At 38.3% G+C, this 17444-nt stretch overlaps 1 protein-coding gene across 3 annotated transcripts in view; it reads right to left on the bottom strand.

Moving 5' to 3' along the window:
- LOC109730136 (sodium/hydrogen exchanger 9B2-like) overlaps positions 1-17444 on the bottom strand; it is a 60533-nt gene that overhangs the window by 26534 nt on the left and 16555 nt on the right. For all 3 annotated transcript variants that reach the window (XM_075998610.1, XM_075998611.1, XM_075998609.1), the window contains 2 exons: positions 16125-16259; positions 772-966 (listed from right to left, as the gene is read on the bottom strand). In XM_075998610.1, coding sequence (XP_075854725.1) covers positions 772-966; positions 16125-16214 — 285 coding nt within the window. In that variant the 5' untranslated portion in view covers positions 16215-16259. The remainder of the gene's footprint in view (positions 1-771; positions 967-16124; positions 16260-17444) is intronic.

Genomic DNA, 17444 nt, shown 5'->3' with positions numbered 1-17444 from the left:
TTTTTATTAACAGATTGAGTTGCACCTGTATAGCATGACATTCTTGTCTTTAGCCTTAAAAGAAAAGAAAAAAGTCTTTTCTATTTGCACCAGTTTGAAATATTTCTGAAGTAAGGCTCCCTTAAAATGGATTACTACAGTACTCATTCACATGAGAGAGTTCATACATGTAGTAAGACAAATACAGGATTTCGTGGTCACTTTTTTGGTTGATTTGGTTAATTGCATAAAATAAAGGATAAATACTCACACACATGATCTGTTTAACAAAACTCCTAGGTACATCAGAATGCAAAATATAAAATGTCCTAAAGTAGATTCTGATCACCAAGCACATAAAATTGAAGTTACACCTGTGTCAGCTTAGTTCCTTCCACTTCTTCAGTACTGCTAGGTGCAGCTCTTTACTACTAGAGCTTGGACCTTTGACCTAATGGAAAGGAACCTCAAGAAGGCAAGGCATTCTGATAAATACTCCTTCAGCCTTGACTTGGGACATTTTATTTTTCATTTAAAACAACAACTGGTCTCAGTCAGCCTTAGGAAGGGAAACATCCCTCTGGTGAAAATATCTGGGGAGGGGTGGGGGGGGTGCTTTAAATACCTAGCTACCTCGGCACACATTTAAATTAGATTGACTTCAGCTGTTCTTAGAAAGGATTCCTGTAGTCATCCAGAGCAGTCCACTCAAGTTTTGGTTCTCTTTTACATATAGCTGCATTCGGAGGTACTCTACGTGAGGCATGTTTAGAAAAAGAGAAACGCTTTTACCTGGAATTTATATTCCTCCACGTAATCTCTTAGTCCTGTTGGTAAAGGCAATCCCCAGATGGTGCGGTGCGTTTGTCGGCGGTGAGTCCACAGGGACGCTGCAGCGGTGGCGCCGACGCGCAGAGCGGTTTGGTCAGCAAAGGTGAACAGTGCCGTTCCGGGGGCTTCTGGGCCCGTCCGCTTATCCTTGCACATCTGGACACAGTAGTGATCAGATGAACCACACTGTCAGATTGTTTACGCTTGGACTTGACACATATGACAGAGTCCAATCTGAACTTCCCATCCTGATATTCAATCCGCAGACTAGTTGGTCCGGCGGATGTTTTAACAGATATTGTTAGTAGGCAGTCTGAGTGCGAGCTATCTCTAATCAAGAAAGTTCCTTCTGGTGCCTCTTTTAATTTCTCTTTGGCTTCATTAACAGTCATACTTCCCCAGTACCATCCTGTCTGCCCGAGCTCCCGCAGGGCCTTCGCCAGACGCGCCGCCCCGGTGGGCTCCTCGCGACCCGCGGCCCCCCGCTGGCTCCGCGTGCCGTCCGCGCCATTCCCGGAGGACTCAAGGCACCGCAGGGTCAGGGGAGAAGGGTCACTGCGGCAGACAGGTGGCGGCCCGAGATGGGGTCACAGAAGGACTCCCGTCCTTCCTGGAAGTCAGTGGGAACCCCAAAATGAGTCCCTGCGGGGTGCCCAAAATGCTGGCACAGGGGGAAGGGATAGGGAGCTGCCGGTTCTTTCTCCCCAGGTCCTGGCAGACGATAGCAAAGTCCCTCGCAGACGTGGTCACGCAGAGATCGCCTGCCGCGGGCGCCCGAGCTGCGGCGCTGGGGACCCTGAGGCTGCGCGGGAGGGCTCACGCTTCGGGGAGCCCAAGGCCCGCGGGCCGCGGCGGCGAGACTTGGCAAGAGTTAAACGTCTGTCAATAAGGTTATTCTTTACTGAATGTATTCTGTGACAGAGCACTTTGCGAAGTGTTTCATATAGATTATTTCACTCAATCCTCCACTCTATGAACTAGTTGCTATTATCACTCCTCATTTTAGGGAAAAGGAAATTGAAATCTGAAAAGTTAGATTACTTGTACATGATCATATGCCTAGTAAGTCACAGAACTGAGATTAGCCTGAGTAGTCTGAGTTCTTAGACCTGACGCTATAGATAAAGAGAAGAAAAGAATCCAAATTGCACTCACTGGTTTGATGCTTCCAGATATAGGAACTTTCCTGAATACTAAATCAGAAAAGATGTGAAGAGTACCTGTCATATGATAGATTCAGTGAACATTAGTTTTCTTTCCTTCTTTAGGGAACCATTTTGATGTACTCAGTAAAGTCTCATCCTGACTCTGCCACTTACTTTTTTTGATCTTAGGTCAAAGCTTCTAGACTTTATGCAATCTATGTAATAGCTATAAGACTTGCTGTCCTCATTTGCAAAATGGGCCCAATCTCTTCCTTTCAAGGTTATCGTTAAGAATAAATAAGAAAACACATATATTAATTTCACTGAGAAAGATAACTTTAAGAAAAATTACAACTACAGAGGAAGGCTCATAATAAGAGATTGACAGATCTGACTACATGAAAATATAAGATATCTGAATGTTGAAAATGAACAATATAAAAATGACCAAAGGGCTACTAATATCATTTATATAGATGAATCTTACAGATCAATAATCACATTATACTTCAGAAGATAGTGAACAAAAGACCTGTCAAAGAAAAAAATCAAGTAGCTAAATACATGAAAAACTGTTCAATTTCATTGTTAATCAGACAAGTATAAAAGAAAGAAGTTACCGCTTTTTACCTATCTATATGGCTGAAGCCCAAAACTAGTGGTATTTTAGGCCAGTGGTTCAAAATGCCCCAGATTCAGCAGCATCAGCCTCCCCTGGAAATTTGTTAGATGTGCAAATTCTCAGGCCCCACCATAAAGTCTGTAACAAAAATCAGAAATTTGGGATAGGGCCCAGAACTCTAATTTAATAAGCCTTCCAGGTAATTCTGCTAAAGTTTGAGAAAACTACTCTAAGCTGATAAAGTTGTAATGAGATAGGTGCCTCATATAGTACTGGCGGAAAAGTCAATGGATACAACTCTACAAAGCAGTTCAGTAGTATGTGTCAAGAACCTCAAAATGTTCATATTGTTTGACTCCCAAATTTTACTGATAGGAATCTGCCCTAAAATGATCAAAAATGAGATTTCAGCATAATTTAAAATAGTGGAGACTGGAAATAACCTAAATATATAGTTATGAGGAAATGGTTAAAAAAAACTATCATGCATCTGTGAGTGTGTGTACATGTCTGTGTATAGATAAAGAGATATATCAGGCTGGTGCGGTGGCTCACGTCTATAATCCTAGCACTCTGGGAGGCCTAGGCGGGCAGATTGCTCAAGGTCAGGAGTTCAAAACCAGCCTGACTTTCAGTGATTACAGAAGGTGACAAAAAAAAAATAAATAAAATAAAAAAAATAAAAAAATAAAAAATAAAAAAAACAAAACCAGCCTGAGCAAGAGTGAGACCCCATCTCTACTATAAATAGAAAGAAGTTAACTGGCCAACTAATATGTATAGAAAAAATTAGCTAGGCATGGTGGCGCATGCCTGTAGTCCCAGCTACTCGGGAGGCTGAGGCAGGAGGATCGCTTGAGCCCAGGAGTTGGAGGTTGCTGTGAGCGAGGCTGACCCCATGGCAGTCACTCTTGCCTGGGCAAAGGAATGAGACTGTCTCAAAAAAAAAAAAAAAAAAAAAAAAGATATATATTAATACATAGGAGAGTTATTAGAGGTAAATATAAAAAGGATGTTAATAGTTCTATTTCTGGGTTGTGATATTACATTGACTGTCTATGTAATGAGCTGGGCTGCAGGAAATCAAAGAGAGCAATGGTTTGGTTTTTAATAATCTCTCCTATATAACTCACATTATAGTTTTCCTGAAGAATCGTGTAATTGGATGTGATCAAAGTTTCCCTTTCCCTCCTTTTTCTTTCTGTGCTCATAGTAAATACTCATTGCAGTAGGCATCACTCTTCTCTTGATTTCCCTGTTGCTAAAACTACTCTTTTATGCTCCATTCAAAATGAGATGGATCCTTCTCAATGTTTATTCTTTTTTTTTGAGACAGAGTCTCACTCTGTTGCTCAGGCTAGAGTGCCGTGGCATCAGCCTAGCTCACAGCAACCTCTAACTCCTGGGCTCAGGTAATCCTCCTGCCTCAGCCTCCCGAGTACCTGGGACTACAGGCATGCAGCACCATGCCTGGTTAAGTTTTTCTATATATTTTTCGTTGGCCAATTAATTTCTTTCTATTTTTTTAGTAGAGACGGGGTCTCGCTCTTGCTTGGTCTGGTTTCAAACTCCTGACCTTGAGCAATCCACCTGTCTCGGCCTCCCAGAGTGCTAGGATTACAGGCGTGAGCCACTGGGCCTGGCCTGTTTATTCTTTTTTATCCTATCATTTATGAATTCAGAGACAATTTTAAATTGTGAAGTTTAGAATTATGATGTTTTAAATACACATGGTATGTGTAACTCAAATAGATGTCAAAATATAAAAAGTCATGCTGCAGTCAAAAACACAACTGCAGTCAATAATGCTGCAGTTGTGTTTTGGGGTAGTACAAGTTGCATTGGAGTCAGATAAACCTGAGCTTAAATCTCAGTGTGACTTTACAATTTTGTGGCCTTGGACATATTATTTCAGTTTTTCTGACTTATAGTTTCTATGAATTGGAAATTGTAATACTTTTTCAAAGGCTTTTTTGTGTGTGTGAAAATAAATGGAATATCCACTTAGTGTCTAATACAGGGCCATACAGAGTAGCAATAAAAATTTATGTGTTCCCTTCCCTCTTTTTACCCATGACAGTATAATATAATGAATTGGTTTTAATTTTTAAAGATTTTTTGAAAGGTAACAACAGGAAGCATTTACCTGTTAAATTTAATTTGAAAAAACTTAATACGAGTGTATTTGAGAATTTTCCTGTAGAATAAATGAAGTAAACCAAAATATTTAAATCATTACAGAGCTATTGGCTTTAGGCTGTAGAATTACAGATAACTTTTTTACTTTTCCTTTCTTTCTGACTTAAAAAAAATTTCTACATTTCAACAATGACCATATACCACTTTCATACTCAAACATAAACTTTATTTTTTTTAAATTCTCTTTATTAATTTTTTTAATGCTGAAAAAAGGTTACCATTAAGAAGTTAAGGGGTAGTTTATAAAATGCTAATGCCAGGCAAACTTTTGGGATGTTGAACAAGGTGTGTCAATGAAAGCATCCCTTCACTAAGTGACAGCTGTGGTCTTTATCCCGGGGCAAAGGAATAGACCAGAGTGCTCCAGTAGCAGGGCACATCAGGCAGCAGCCCAGGACAGGAAGGTGGACAGACAGCCTTTGAGTCTTCAGAGAGAAATAAAGGAGCCAGCATGGCTCTTTGTCCTGAGCTGGGATTAGACAGTAGATGGCCAGTGATGTGTGATAACCTTGCCTCAGCCCTCAAAGAAAGTAAAGCCATAAAAAAATAAATGTTTTGATAAGAGCAAATGTTTATGAGAGAGAAGGGATGAAGAAATTTCTCTTTTAGCTCTGCTCTTGTTGGATGTTAAGTTACTTAAAGTCAGAAAGTAGAATTTAATATAGGTGCTGCTAAAAAAAAAAAAAGCACACCTGAAGTAAGCCTCACAGCCAAGCCTCCCGACAATGCAGCAAACCCAGGTGTCCGTCTCGTGTCTAGAGCAGGGTTTAAAAAGGATTCTTCCCACACCCGTCAAGACCAGTCCACCTACCACTTTCCTGGGCTTCACACCCTTCTGGACGCAAAGCTCCAGGCAGCCTGTACCAATCCATCCTCACTCTAAAATGAAAATGCTTGACAGTCACATTTGTCCTAACTTCATAAGCACACCCTTGTAGAGTGATAACCTCCTATTTGAATGCTGTTTATCCACAATGAAATTCTGTCTCTTGCTAATCCCTACAGAAATTCACTTGAGTATATATATTAGATATAATATCTAATCTCAAGATTTATAACCTTCATGTATTTTCCATATGGTATTATGTTAATTACTTATTTAATTATTTTAATTATTTAAGTGTAATTATTTTGAATACTCTTCAGTTTTTATAAGATTATTCCAGAATGATATAGTTACATTTAGTTTAGGTGACAATCTAATTTTTTCATTAAGCAGAATAGCACATGATCCTGTCAAGTCTATAAAAATGCATCTGGAAATTCAAATAAAGTTATAACCAGAGAATTTCTATAATATATATTAATGAATATTCTCAATGATCTTAAAAATCAGTAAGAAAAATCAAAACAACCTTATAGAAATGGGCTTCTGAATAAATTAGCTAGTAATCGTATAAAAAGATGACTAGCTTTGCCCATAAAGAAGTGCAAATCAGGCCGGGCACTGTGGCTCACGCCTGTAATCCTAGCTCTTGGGAGGCCGAGGCGGGCGGATTGCTCAAGGTCAGGAGTTCAAAACCAGCCTGAGCAAGAGCGAGACCCCGTCTCTACTATAAATAGAAAGAAATTAATTGGCCAACTGATATATATAAAAAAATTAGCCGGGCATGGTGGCGCATGCCTGTAGTCCCAGCTACTCGGGAGGCTGAGGCAGAAGGATCACTCAAGCCCAGGAGATTGAGGTTGCTGTGAGCTAGGCTGACGCCACGGCACTCACTCCAGCCTGGGCAACAAAGCGAGACTCTGTCTCAAAAAAAAAAAAAAAAAAGAAGTGCAAATCAGTTCAAGAATAAGATACATTCTTCACCTATCTGGTTATCTGGTTATCAAAATATCTGAAGACTTAAAAAAGTTGGATTAGAAAAACAGATACTCTCACATACTATTGGTGGAAATGTAAATTGGTACAGCCTTCAAAAGGGCAAACTGATACTGTCCAGAGTATAAAGGTACATACTCTTTCATAAAGCAATCTATTTCTAGAAATTTATCCTATAGAAAAACTCAAAAATATGCTATATTTTGTTGATTTTATGATACATATTCTCACATTTTAACATTTCTGAAATTAGGATGTTGCATCATAGTTTAATTGGCAGTATTTTCTTTTTTTCTTGGTGGCATATAAAATAATGGTGACTTTTAGAATTGATGGAGTTCAAGAATTATGGTATGTGTAAGTATATTTTATTGAAGTACTGTCTTGGCAGAAAACTAAAAACCACCTAAATATCTGTTAGTAGGAGACTGGTCAAAGTATGGTATTGCTATACAATGCAATACTCTGCAGCCGTTACAGAGAATAAAGAAGGCATCATGGTTGTAAGACCATGGTATAATTTTTATTTTTATGAGACACGGTATAATATTTTTTTAAAAAAAGTTTTAAACAAAGGGAAAAGTGGTGGCAGGTTTTAAATATATACTCTTAGCTGCTACATACACATGTGTAATTTCTTCAGATTGCTTAATGTTGTAGAATGTTTAAGAGTCCTTGAAGCCCCTAAACCAGCTACTAACTGCATGAAAAGAAAGCACTTACATGGGATTGCAGCTTTTAAATGATTCTCATGTGAGGAAGGCTTTATCTTCAATTGTAAGAAAGCACATACATAATCTTTTCTGCGGGGGGTGAGGGGTGGTTCAATCCACTTTGCCTTCACTTGCTATTGCTTAATGATACAAAATATTAATGTGCCAGGAAAAATTATACAGAAAAATGCAAATTCGACTCTATACTGACGCAGTCCCTCTCCCTCTCATTTGTGGTGTGGAAACACTCTGTGTCAGAGCCTGCTGTGTTCCTCCCAGGGATCTGTTGGTAGTAAATGCTTTGTTTTATTGTCTCAAATTATCTTTATTCTCATTTTTTTTAAATTTTTTTTAATTCCTTTATTTTTTTTTTCCATTTTCAGTTGGCCAATTAACTTTTTTTTTTAATTTTTAGTAGAGACGGGGTCTTGCCGTTGCTCAGGCTGGTCTTGAACTTCTGAGCTCAAAGGATCCACCCGCCTCGGCCTCCCAGAGAGCTGGGATTACAGGCATGAGCCACCACGCCCCGCCTATTCTCATTCTTAAAAGATAGTTTTTCTATGTATACCTCAGGTTTACCTCAAATTCTAGGTTGAGAGTTATTATCTCTCTGTTCCTTGAAAATATCATTCCTTGGGTTTTCTGGCTTTCATTGTTGCTGTTGAGAAAGTAATTTCAGGTTTTTAAAGGAATTCTTTTTGACTGTTTTAAGGATTTTTTTCTTTGGTTTTCTGCAGTTTCAGTATAATGTGTTTAGGTGTGGCTTCCTTTTGTTTTGCTTAGGATTTATGAGGTTTCTCTATTTAATCAGTTCTGGAACATTCTTAGTCTTTATTTCTTCAAATAGTTCCTTTTTCCCTATTCTCTGTTTCTGTAACTATGATTAGGCAGTCACACTCAGTTTCCATATTGCCAACCCCAGTTCTCTTACTTTTCACCTCTGTGTATACTGCACTCATGCTAGATAATCCGTTCAGGTCTATTTGCCAGTTCACTAATTCTCTTTTCGCTTAATCTGTTGCTTAATCTATCCATTGAGTTTTTAATTTCAATTACTTTACTATATCTTTCATTTCTGGAAGTTCAAGTTGATTCTTATTCAGATATGTTCATTTTTAAAATATTATTTATTTCATACTCATATTTGCTACCTACTCTTTCACTCTTTATATATATCAAAAATATTTTACATTCTATTTATTTTTCTTTATTTTTGAGGCAGAGTCTTACTCTGTTGCCTGGGCTAGCATGCCGTGGCATCAGTCTAGCTCTCAGCAGCAACCTCAAACTTCTGGGCTCAAGTGATCCTCCTGCCTCAGCCTCCTGAGTAGCTGGGACTACAGGCATGTGGCACCATGCCCAGCTAATATTTTATATATATTTTTTCAGTTATCCAGCTAATTTCTTTCTATTTTTTTTTTAGTAGAGACGGGGTCTTGCTCTTGCTCAGGCTGGTCTCAAACTCCTGAGCTCAAATGATCTGCCTGCCTCGGCTTCCCAGAGTGCTAGGATTATAGGCATGAAGCCACCACGCCTGGCCTTACATTCTATTTTTCAATGACATACACTCTTGAAATCTCTGTTTTCTGTTTCCTTGTGTATGCTGTGATTTTTAGTTTGTTCTTTTGCAATAGTGAGCTCTTCCTGGGAGCTATATCTGTGGGTTTGCTGGAGCCTTAGATTGAACGTGAGTTTTCCTAGCTAGGATTTGAATTTGCTCCTACCATGTGCTTAGAAGCTTGCAATCTGGGACCATCTGAAAATGTTAGATACATTTTCTGATTTTTTTTTCTGTGAAACTGGAGCACAAATCAGGATGAAATTATACATTTTTAGTGGAGATTCCTGCCCTGCCCCAGCCAGCCACCACAGTTGAGAGAAATAGGTTTAGTCAGAGGCCCCATTGGTAGGACAGGTTTACCTCAATTTATCATCACATGGAAGTCCTGCTTCATATGGGTGACAGAGAATGATTTCTCCTGTTATTGTTCTCCCAACAGGATCTAGCTTAGCCTTATGCCTCAAGGCTCTCCAAGTCAATCTCAAGTACACCGGGGTTTGGCAGAAACCTCTAGGGTGAAAGCCAGCTTGAATGCTTATTGGCCTCTCCCACTTTGTTTTTGGTGTCTAATCATTTCCTGCTTTTTGACAAATCAAGGTACACTTAAAAATTTTAAAACCTCTTTTGGATGTTTTCCTTGCTTTAAGTGACAGGATTGTTCATAAAGTTTTGTCTACCATGTTGCTACAGATTGAATTCGATGTCCCTTTTTCTAAACCCTCATAGAATTGTTTCAGATTTTCTGGGCTTATGATACCATTGCAATGAAATAAGTAAGGGGCCTTCAGTATTTTTCAGTTGGCTATAAGGGGTGAAATTTCCATGCAATATTGGAGATAGAATGGGAAAGTAGGATTTGCCAGCTACTAAATTCTACTTTATCATAGCATAAACCCAACTTTATATTAAATTCAGCAAGGTAGAATTAAGAGTTCATTTTCCCATTTCAAGATCACTTTAAAAAAAATCTCTAACTCTCCTTTTCTTTCCCATACTTGAAATACAATTAAATACAGAGCAAATGCATAGTTATAAAGTTCTTCTAAATCACATTTAAATCAGTTAATAATTTACTTCTCATTTATGATTTTTGAAAATCATATTTTCACATGTAAGATTTACTTTTTTTTTTAACAAGTACTTCATTTAATAAGTCTGAATGCGTTTTCACCACATGGTACTGTACAAGGTCATCTGTTGACACAGATTTCTTTTTAACAGATCTTAGTTTAAAAACATCATAGATAACTGTGAGTTCTGTATAAACCGGTGGATAGTAAGTTAGCTCCTTTGTTTTGACTTATAAGCCTCAACTTCACCTCAGAATAAAGAATGTAGGCCAAAGAAAGCATAATCGGTCATTCATATAGAACAGTATTGTTTCTATAATTTGAAGCTTTCTGAATTGATGAGTTCAGGCCTGATGTAACAGGCTTGGGCCCTCTCACTTCCAGCAGCCGTTGAATGATGCTGTCCACGTTGAGTTTATCTATATCCGCCATCGCCTTCCCACCGCCCACCGTCCCACAGCGCCGGGACTCGCGCCTCCTTTCCCACAGGACTTGCACCTCCTTTCCCACGCCTGAGCAGAGGTGGTGGCAGCAGCCGTGGTGGGTCACCCCCAGCTGCCCTGCTCCCTGCTTCCTCCTTCTCTCCCCACTGGAACCACAAAGATTTACTTTTTAAGATCACTTACATAAGCACAAGAAGGAATACAGGACAAAAGCACTCTTATAAACCTCGGGAACAGAAGCACAGCAAAATAAAAGATGAAGTGTTTATTTACTGTGAATCCCATTTTTCAGGCAGCTTTATGAACAATGATTATACATTTTTTGAAAATGAGCCTCAAATCACATCATTCATTATTACCCTTATATTCACCTGTATCTTTTATTATAAATATTTTAATTACAAATGTGATATATTTTGAATGATAAAAGTTTCAAAAAATAATAGAAAGGACAGAAAAGGTATTAAGTTTTCTTTTGCCTTATCATCTAGTGTATATTTTGGAACCTGATTTTCTCTATGTATTCTAAATAAAGTTTGAGATTTTCCTCCATGCTACTTCAGAACTTTACTTGATTTCATTAAAAACTATCTAGAGTCTAAACCATAACAATCTATGGTTGGCTTTCATTGTCCTAGATGAAATGGTAAAAATGTCTTCCAGAGCTCAGAAATGACAAGTAACTATAAAAAATTGAGTCTCACTTTTCACTAAACATAACATCTGTGGGGCTCCATGCATTCACTTCAATCATTCCTTGCTAAAATTTTTGAAATTGTCTTTAAATCTGACTTTATAGTAAGACCCAAAAATATGACACTATTGGAAGAAAACACTGGAAAAAAATTGTGCAACATTGGTCGGGTCAATGACTTTTTGAATATGACCCCAAAAGTACAGGCAACAAAAGCAAAAGTAGACAAACGGGATTACATCAAACTAAAGAGTTTATGCACAGCAAAGAAAATAATCAACAGAGTGACAAGACAATGTATGGAACAGGAGAAAATATACGCAAACCACACATCTCACAAGGAGTTAATATCTAAAATAAATATAAGAAACTCAAACAATTCAATACCAAGAGAACAAATAACCTGATTAAACATGAGCAGGCCAGGTGGGGTGGCTCACGCCTGTAATCCTAGCACTCTGGGAGGCCGAGGCGGGCAGATTGCTTGAGGTCTGGAGTTCGAAATCAACCTGAGCAAGAGCGAGACCCCGTCTCTACTATAAATAGAAAGAAATTAATTGGCCAACTAATATATATAGAAAAAATTAGCTGGGCATGGTGGCGCATGCCTGTAGTCCCAGCTACTCAGGAGGCTGAGGCAGGAGGACTGGTTGAGCCCAGAAGTTTAAGGTTGCTGTGAGCTAGGCTGCTGCCATGTCACTCACTCTAGCCTGGGCAACAAAGTGAGACCCTGTCTCAAAAAAACAAAAAACAAACAAAAAACACACAAACACACACAAAAAAACCAATCTGTGCTTGAACAAGAAAAATAAATTAAAAATAAATGAGCAAAGGACCTGAACAGACATTTCTCAAAAGAGAATATACAAATGGCCAAAAAATATATGAAAAAAAATTTCAACATTTTTCATCAGGAAAATGAGAATTAAAACCACAGGGAGACATTGCCTCACACCTATTAGAATGGCTATTATCAAAAAGACAAAAGATAACAAGGGTTGGTGGGTATGTAGAGAAAAGGGAACTCTTACATCCTGTTGGTGGTAATATAAATTAGTATAGCCATTATGCAAAATAGTATGGAGAGTCCTCAAAAAATTAAAAATAGAATCAAGCAATCCTGAGTGTGTGTGTGTGTGTATACATATCAAAAGGAAATTAAATCAGATCTCACTCCCATGTTTATGGCAGTACTATTCACAATAGACATTTATGGACTCAACCTAAGTGTCTACCAATGAATTAATAGATAAAGAAAATGTGGTATATATACACAATGGAATACTATTCAGCCATAAAAAAGAATAAAATCCTATTATTTGCAACAACATGGATGAAACTGGAGGACATTATTATGCTAAGTGTAATAAGCCAGGCACAGAAAGTCAAATACTATATGTTTTCACTCATGTGGAATCTAAAAAAGTTGATCTCACAGAAATAGTGAATAGAACAAAGGTTACCAGAGACTGAGGATGAGGGGATGAGGTTACGGAGAAAGGATGGTAAAAGGGTACAAAGTTATAATTAAAATGCAAGCATATGTTTGGTATCCTATAGCATGGTAGGGTGACTACAGTCAATAGTATGGTATTTTGTATCTCAAAATAACTAGAAGAGATGATTTTCTATGTTCTTACCACAAAGAAATGATTAATGTTTGAGCTGATAGATAAGCTAATTACTTCGATTTGATCATTACACAATGTATACATGTATTGAAATATCATACTACCCCCAAATATGTATAATTTTGTATCAATTAGAAGTTAAAATTAATTAATTAAAAAGTGCTCATGGGCTGGGCAAGGTGGCTCAGTCCTGTAATCCCAGCACTTTGGGAGGTTGAGGCAGGAGGATCACTTGAGCCAGGGAGTTAGAGACAAGCCTGGGCAACAGTGAGACACCATCTCTGCAAAAATTTTTAAAAATTAGCCGGGTATGGTGGTGCATGCCTGTAGTCCCAGCTACTTTGGAGGATGAGACAGGAAGATAACCTGTACCCAAAAGTTTGAGTTCACCGTGAGCTATGATGGTGCCACTGCACTCTAGACCAAGTAACAGAGCTAGACCTTGTCTCAGAACAAAAAAAAAGAAAGGGAAAAATGTGGCATTTAAGGAATATCAGGGGCACAGTGGCCAATACCTTGACATGTTGCTACTCTCTGTAGACCTTATATTTGAGACACACAGACACACATCACTCAAATATATAACCCAAATTTGGGTTGTTGGTCAAAGGATACAAAATTTCAGTTAGACAGGAGGAATAATTTCCAAAAATCTATTGTACAAAATAGTGACTATAGTTAATAATATGTTGTATTATTTTTCTTTTATGGGTATATAATATTTTACATATTTATACATTTTACATATGTGAATATTTTTACATGTACTAAATGTATAATGATCAAGTTGGGGTATCTGAGGTATCCATTATCATTTTATGTATTGGTTACACTTCAAGTCTTCTAACTACTTTGTGGTATACAATATATGGTTGCTAACTATAGTCAACCCTAGTCTGCTATGAAACATTAGAACCATGTTCTTGAAAAATGCTAAAAGCGTGGATATAAAGTGTTCTCACCACAAAAATGGTAATGTATATGTTAATTAGCTAGAACTAGTCATTTCACAATGTATATATACTTTATAACATCATGTTGTACATGGGAAATACATACTATTTTATCTGCCAATGTAAAAATAAAATAAAACAAAAATTTTAAGTGTCTCTTATGAAAAGGAATAATATCTTTTTAAACAAAAAACAGACTGGGGCACAGTGGCTCACACCTGTAATCCCAGCACTTTGGCAGACCAAGGAAGGAGGCTCCTTTGAGGCCAGGAGTTCAAGCTGGGGGTGGTCATGTACACCTGTAGCCCCAGCTACTACAGGAGGATCACTTGAGCCCAGGAGTTGGAGGTTGTAGTAAGCTATGATCACTCCATTTCACTCCAGTCTGGGCAACAGAGGAGACCTTGTCTCAAAATTAAAATTAAATTAAATTAAAACAAATTAAATTAGCTGAATTGCAAACCAACCACCTTACATATAGAATGACAAGTTTTATTTGGAAATATAAATGGTGCTGTGTTTGCTCAAATATTAGTTGCATGAATTCACAGTAATAACGACCAACATTATGTAGTGCTTTCTATAGCCCTAAAGTAATCCTGTGAAATTAATCAGATATAATAAAAGAAAAAGTCCTTGATCTCTGTTCTTTTCCCCTTCCCACTGGCTTACGTGATTCTGGAAGCTGGGTAGAAGATAGCAGAGCCCTATCAGCCTGGGCCCTTGAATGTGTAGAGCAGAGCGACCTACCATTGTGAATTGTGCACCTGGTAGTTTTTACGTGCGCTAGAAGTAAACTTCTTTTTGTCCTTTAAACCATATTAGTTAGAGATCTCTCATTAAAACAACATCATCGTTTACCCTCTCTTTCTGAATCCATCCCTGCCATTTATATACCATTTGTTATTACTCTGTCCAGTAAACCATGAGGCGGGCAACCCAATGTCTGTCTCAGTCTTTGTAAGTGATTTGATTCAGTTGGTGTTTCTTGTAGTTTTTTTCACTGCTATTCAATAGATTACTTCCCTCTGTTGGTTCATTTCCATCTACACCTTTGAGGCTCATAGTTGACTCCTCCTATATTTAAAGCAATTTTTAAAATCCTTAAAACTATATATTTGCAACACTGTTTAATAGTTACTGAGTCATCACATTACAATTCAAATTTCCATTACTAACATCAAGGATAGTACTTTATAAGGAAAATGCATAATTTTATTATTAGCTATTCAGCTAGTGCTTGGAACAAAAATTATGTTAGGAGTATTTAGCACGGTCACTATTTTTAGTACAGGTTAAGCATCTCTAATTTGAAAATCTATAATCCAAAATGTTCCAAGATCTGAAACTTTTTGAGCACCAATATGATGTCACAAGTGGAACATTCCATACCAGACCTCACGTGACCGGTCAGAGTCAAAATGTAACTTCGTTTTGTGTATACAATTATTAAAAATATTGCATAAAATTACCTTCAGGCTATAAGGTATATATGAAACATAAATGGATTTGATGTTTAGACTTGAGTCCCATCCCTAAGATATCTCATTATATATATGCAAATATTCCAAAATCCAAAAAAATATGAAATCTGAAACACTTTTTATCCCAAGCATTTCAGATAAGGTACCATTTCAGATAAGGTACCTTCAACCTGTATTATAAATGCTTGTGTGACATAAAATTTCATTATGTTTTGTAATACTGACTTTAAAAATCAGCATATTTAACATATAATTCAGGACAATAGTTGGCACATATACCAAAGTGGTTCAGGGCTGGGCATAGTGGCTCACGCCTGTCATCCTAGCACTCTGGGAGGCCGAGGCGGGAAGATCGCTCGAAGTCAGGAGTTTGAAACTAGCCTGAGCAAGAGCGAGACCCTGTCTCTACTATAAATAGAAAGAAATTAATTGGCCAACTAATATATATAGAAAAAATTAGCCGGGCATGGTGGCGCATGCCTGTAGTCCCAGCTACTCGGGAGGCCGAGGCAGGAGGATTGCTTGAGTCCAGGAGTTTGAAGTCGCTGTGAGCTAGGCTGACACCATGGCACTCTAGCCTGGGCAACAGAGTGAGACTCTGTCTCAAAAAAACCCAAAAGAGTGGTTCAGAAAAAGATAACTAATTGTGATGAAAACCAATTCACATTCATTCATCTACTTGAATTTAAGCAATGCAGAGAGAAGGGAGAAACCAAAATCAAGGGATTAGGCCAGGAACACAAAGCATTTTAATCTTTCCAGTCTCAGATAGGGCCAGCTGGTAATGTCATTAGCTGGGAAAACTGGTAGTCACACATTCCCTGGACTGTATGAGTTTGGAGATTAAGAATGGGGTGAATTGTTAATTGAAAGGTCGAAAATGAAAACACAATTCTATCACAGCTTGAAAATACATAGTTGCTTCCTTAAAGAAATGACTGGGATGTTATTTAATACATATTTGATTATAGATTTACCTGTGTTTCTTGATGCACAGAGGCTGTGTGATTCATCCCTGTGGTTGGTTCTGAATCTTCACATTCAACTGCTTTGTCTTCATCCCTCATGATTTATAATTAAGAAGATGATGATGGAAGGAAGAGGAACAAGATCTGTTTTGAAGGAGAAACAGTATAGACATAGAGCAACAATTTGAAAATCTTTGGATTTCAAAGATTTTGGACTATATAATTCCTTCTCTTAGAACTCTGCATGGCTAAAATATTTTCAATTAGACTATTCTTAACCTTCAATTGCTGATCCTTCCATTCCAATATACTATCCTCATTCTTATTTACCTTTTTACCTCTCTTGAAAAAAAGCCTTTGTTGATTAATCACATTTTTATGATTTTTTCCCATCCTGTTTTCTGAGTTATACTTGAAAATATGCCAAGCAATATCACCATTAAACTGTCCTCTTTAATGGGCCAACTTGAAGAAGCAGGAAGGTTCCAGGTAATTTTCCAATGTTGGTATGAGGGCTGAGTCACTGAAGGGAAATCTCTGGATTCTATGATTTTCAAAGAAACCAGAGTCATTAATTCCTGCCTGGTTCTTATATGTAAAGTTAAAAACTACAACAGCATTGACTGAGTAGCCAGAATGTCTTAGAAACTACAATCGGGGTGGTTGCTTGCTAGTCATTGTGAGCAAATCAAAGATTACCAAAACACATTCCTTGTCTTTCATAGGTTTACAGTATACCAAGAAAGGTAAAATTATACCAAGTAACTAAAACGCCTGTGAGACAGATAGGTCAGCTCAATAAACACCTACTTTAATCTCCTCCCCCGTGGTTTTCTATGCCACAGAGGCTCTCTGTTTCCTAGTCACTTCTGCAGCTACCGGTGGCCGTATGTCACAGTTTTATGTATGAGACACAAGAGGGAGTCCCTGAGGAGGCCTTTAGAGGATCATACTTTCTACTCTTTGCCCGCTAATATTTCCTTTTCTCCTTCCTAGAATGTACTGTGCTTCCCCGAAAATAAGACAGGGTCTTATATTTATTTTTCCTCAAGAAGACACCCTAGTGCTTATTTTCAGGGGACGTGTTATTTTCCCCTCAAAGCCTCAGCTTGCAGCACGCACAGGGTGGCCGGGACCTGACGGGAGCCGACCTTGTTGGTGGGGCCGCCGCACCTTGGTCACCTCCGGGGTAGCAGCTCTCAGGGGCGGATGAGAAGGGCTCCCGGGTTCTTTCCCGCCCGCGAGGACACGCACGGGCTGTGCAGCTGCGCTGCAGCCACGCCCGCCACCAGGGCTGATTTCCGGGTAGGGATTCTATCGCGCACGTGC

This window comes from Microcebus murinus, chromosome 29 (genome assembly GCF_040939455.1).
Source record: "Microcebus murinus isolate Inina chromosome 29, M.murinus_Inina_mat1.0, whole genome shotgun sequence".
Taxonomy (NCBI): domain Eukaryota; kingdom Metazoa; phylum Chordata; class Mammalia; order Primates; family Cheirogaleidae; genus Microcebus; species Microcebus murinus.
Note: the sequence above shows the minus strand (reverse complement) of the source record. Positions and strands in the feature narration are given on the sequence as shown.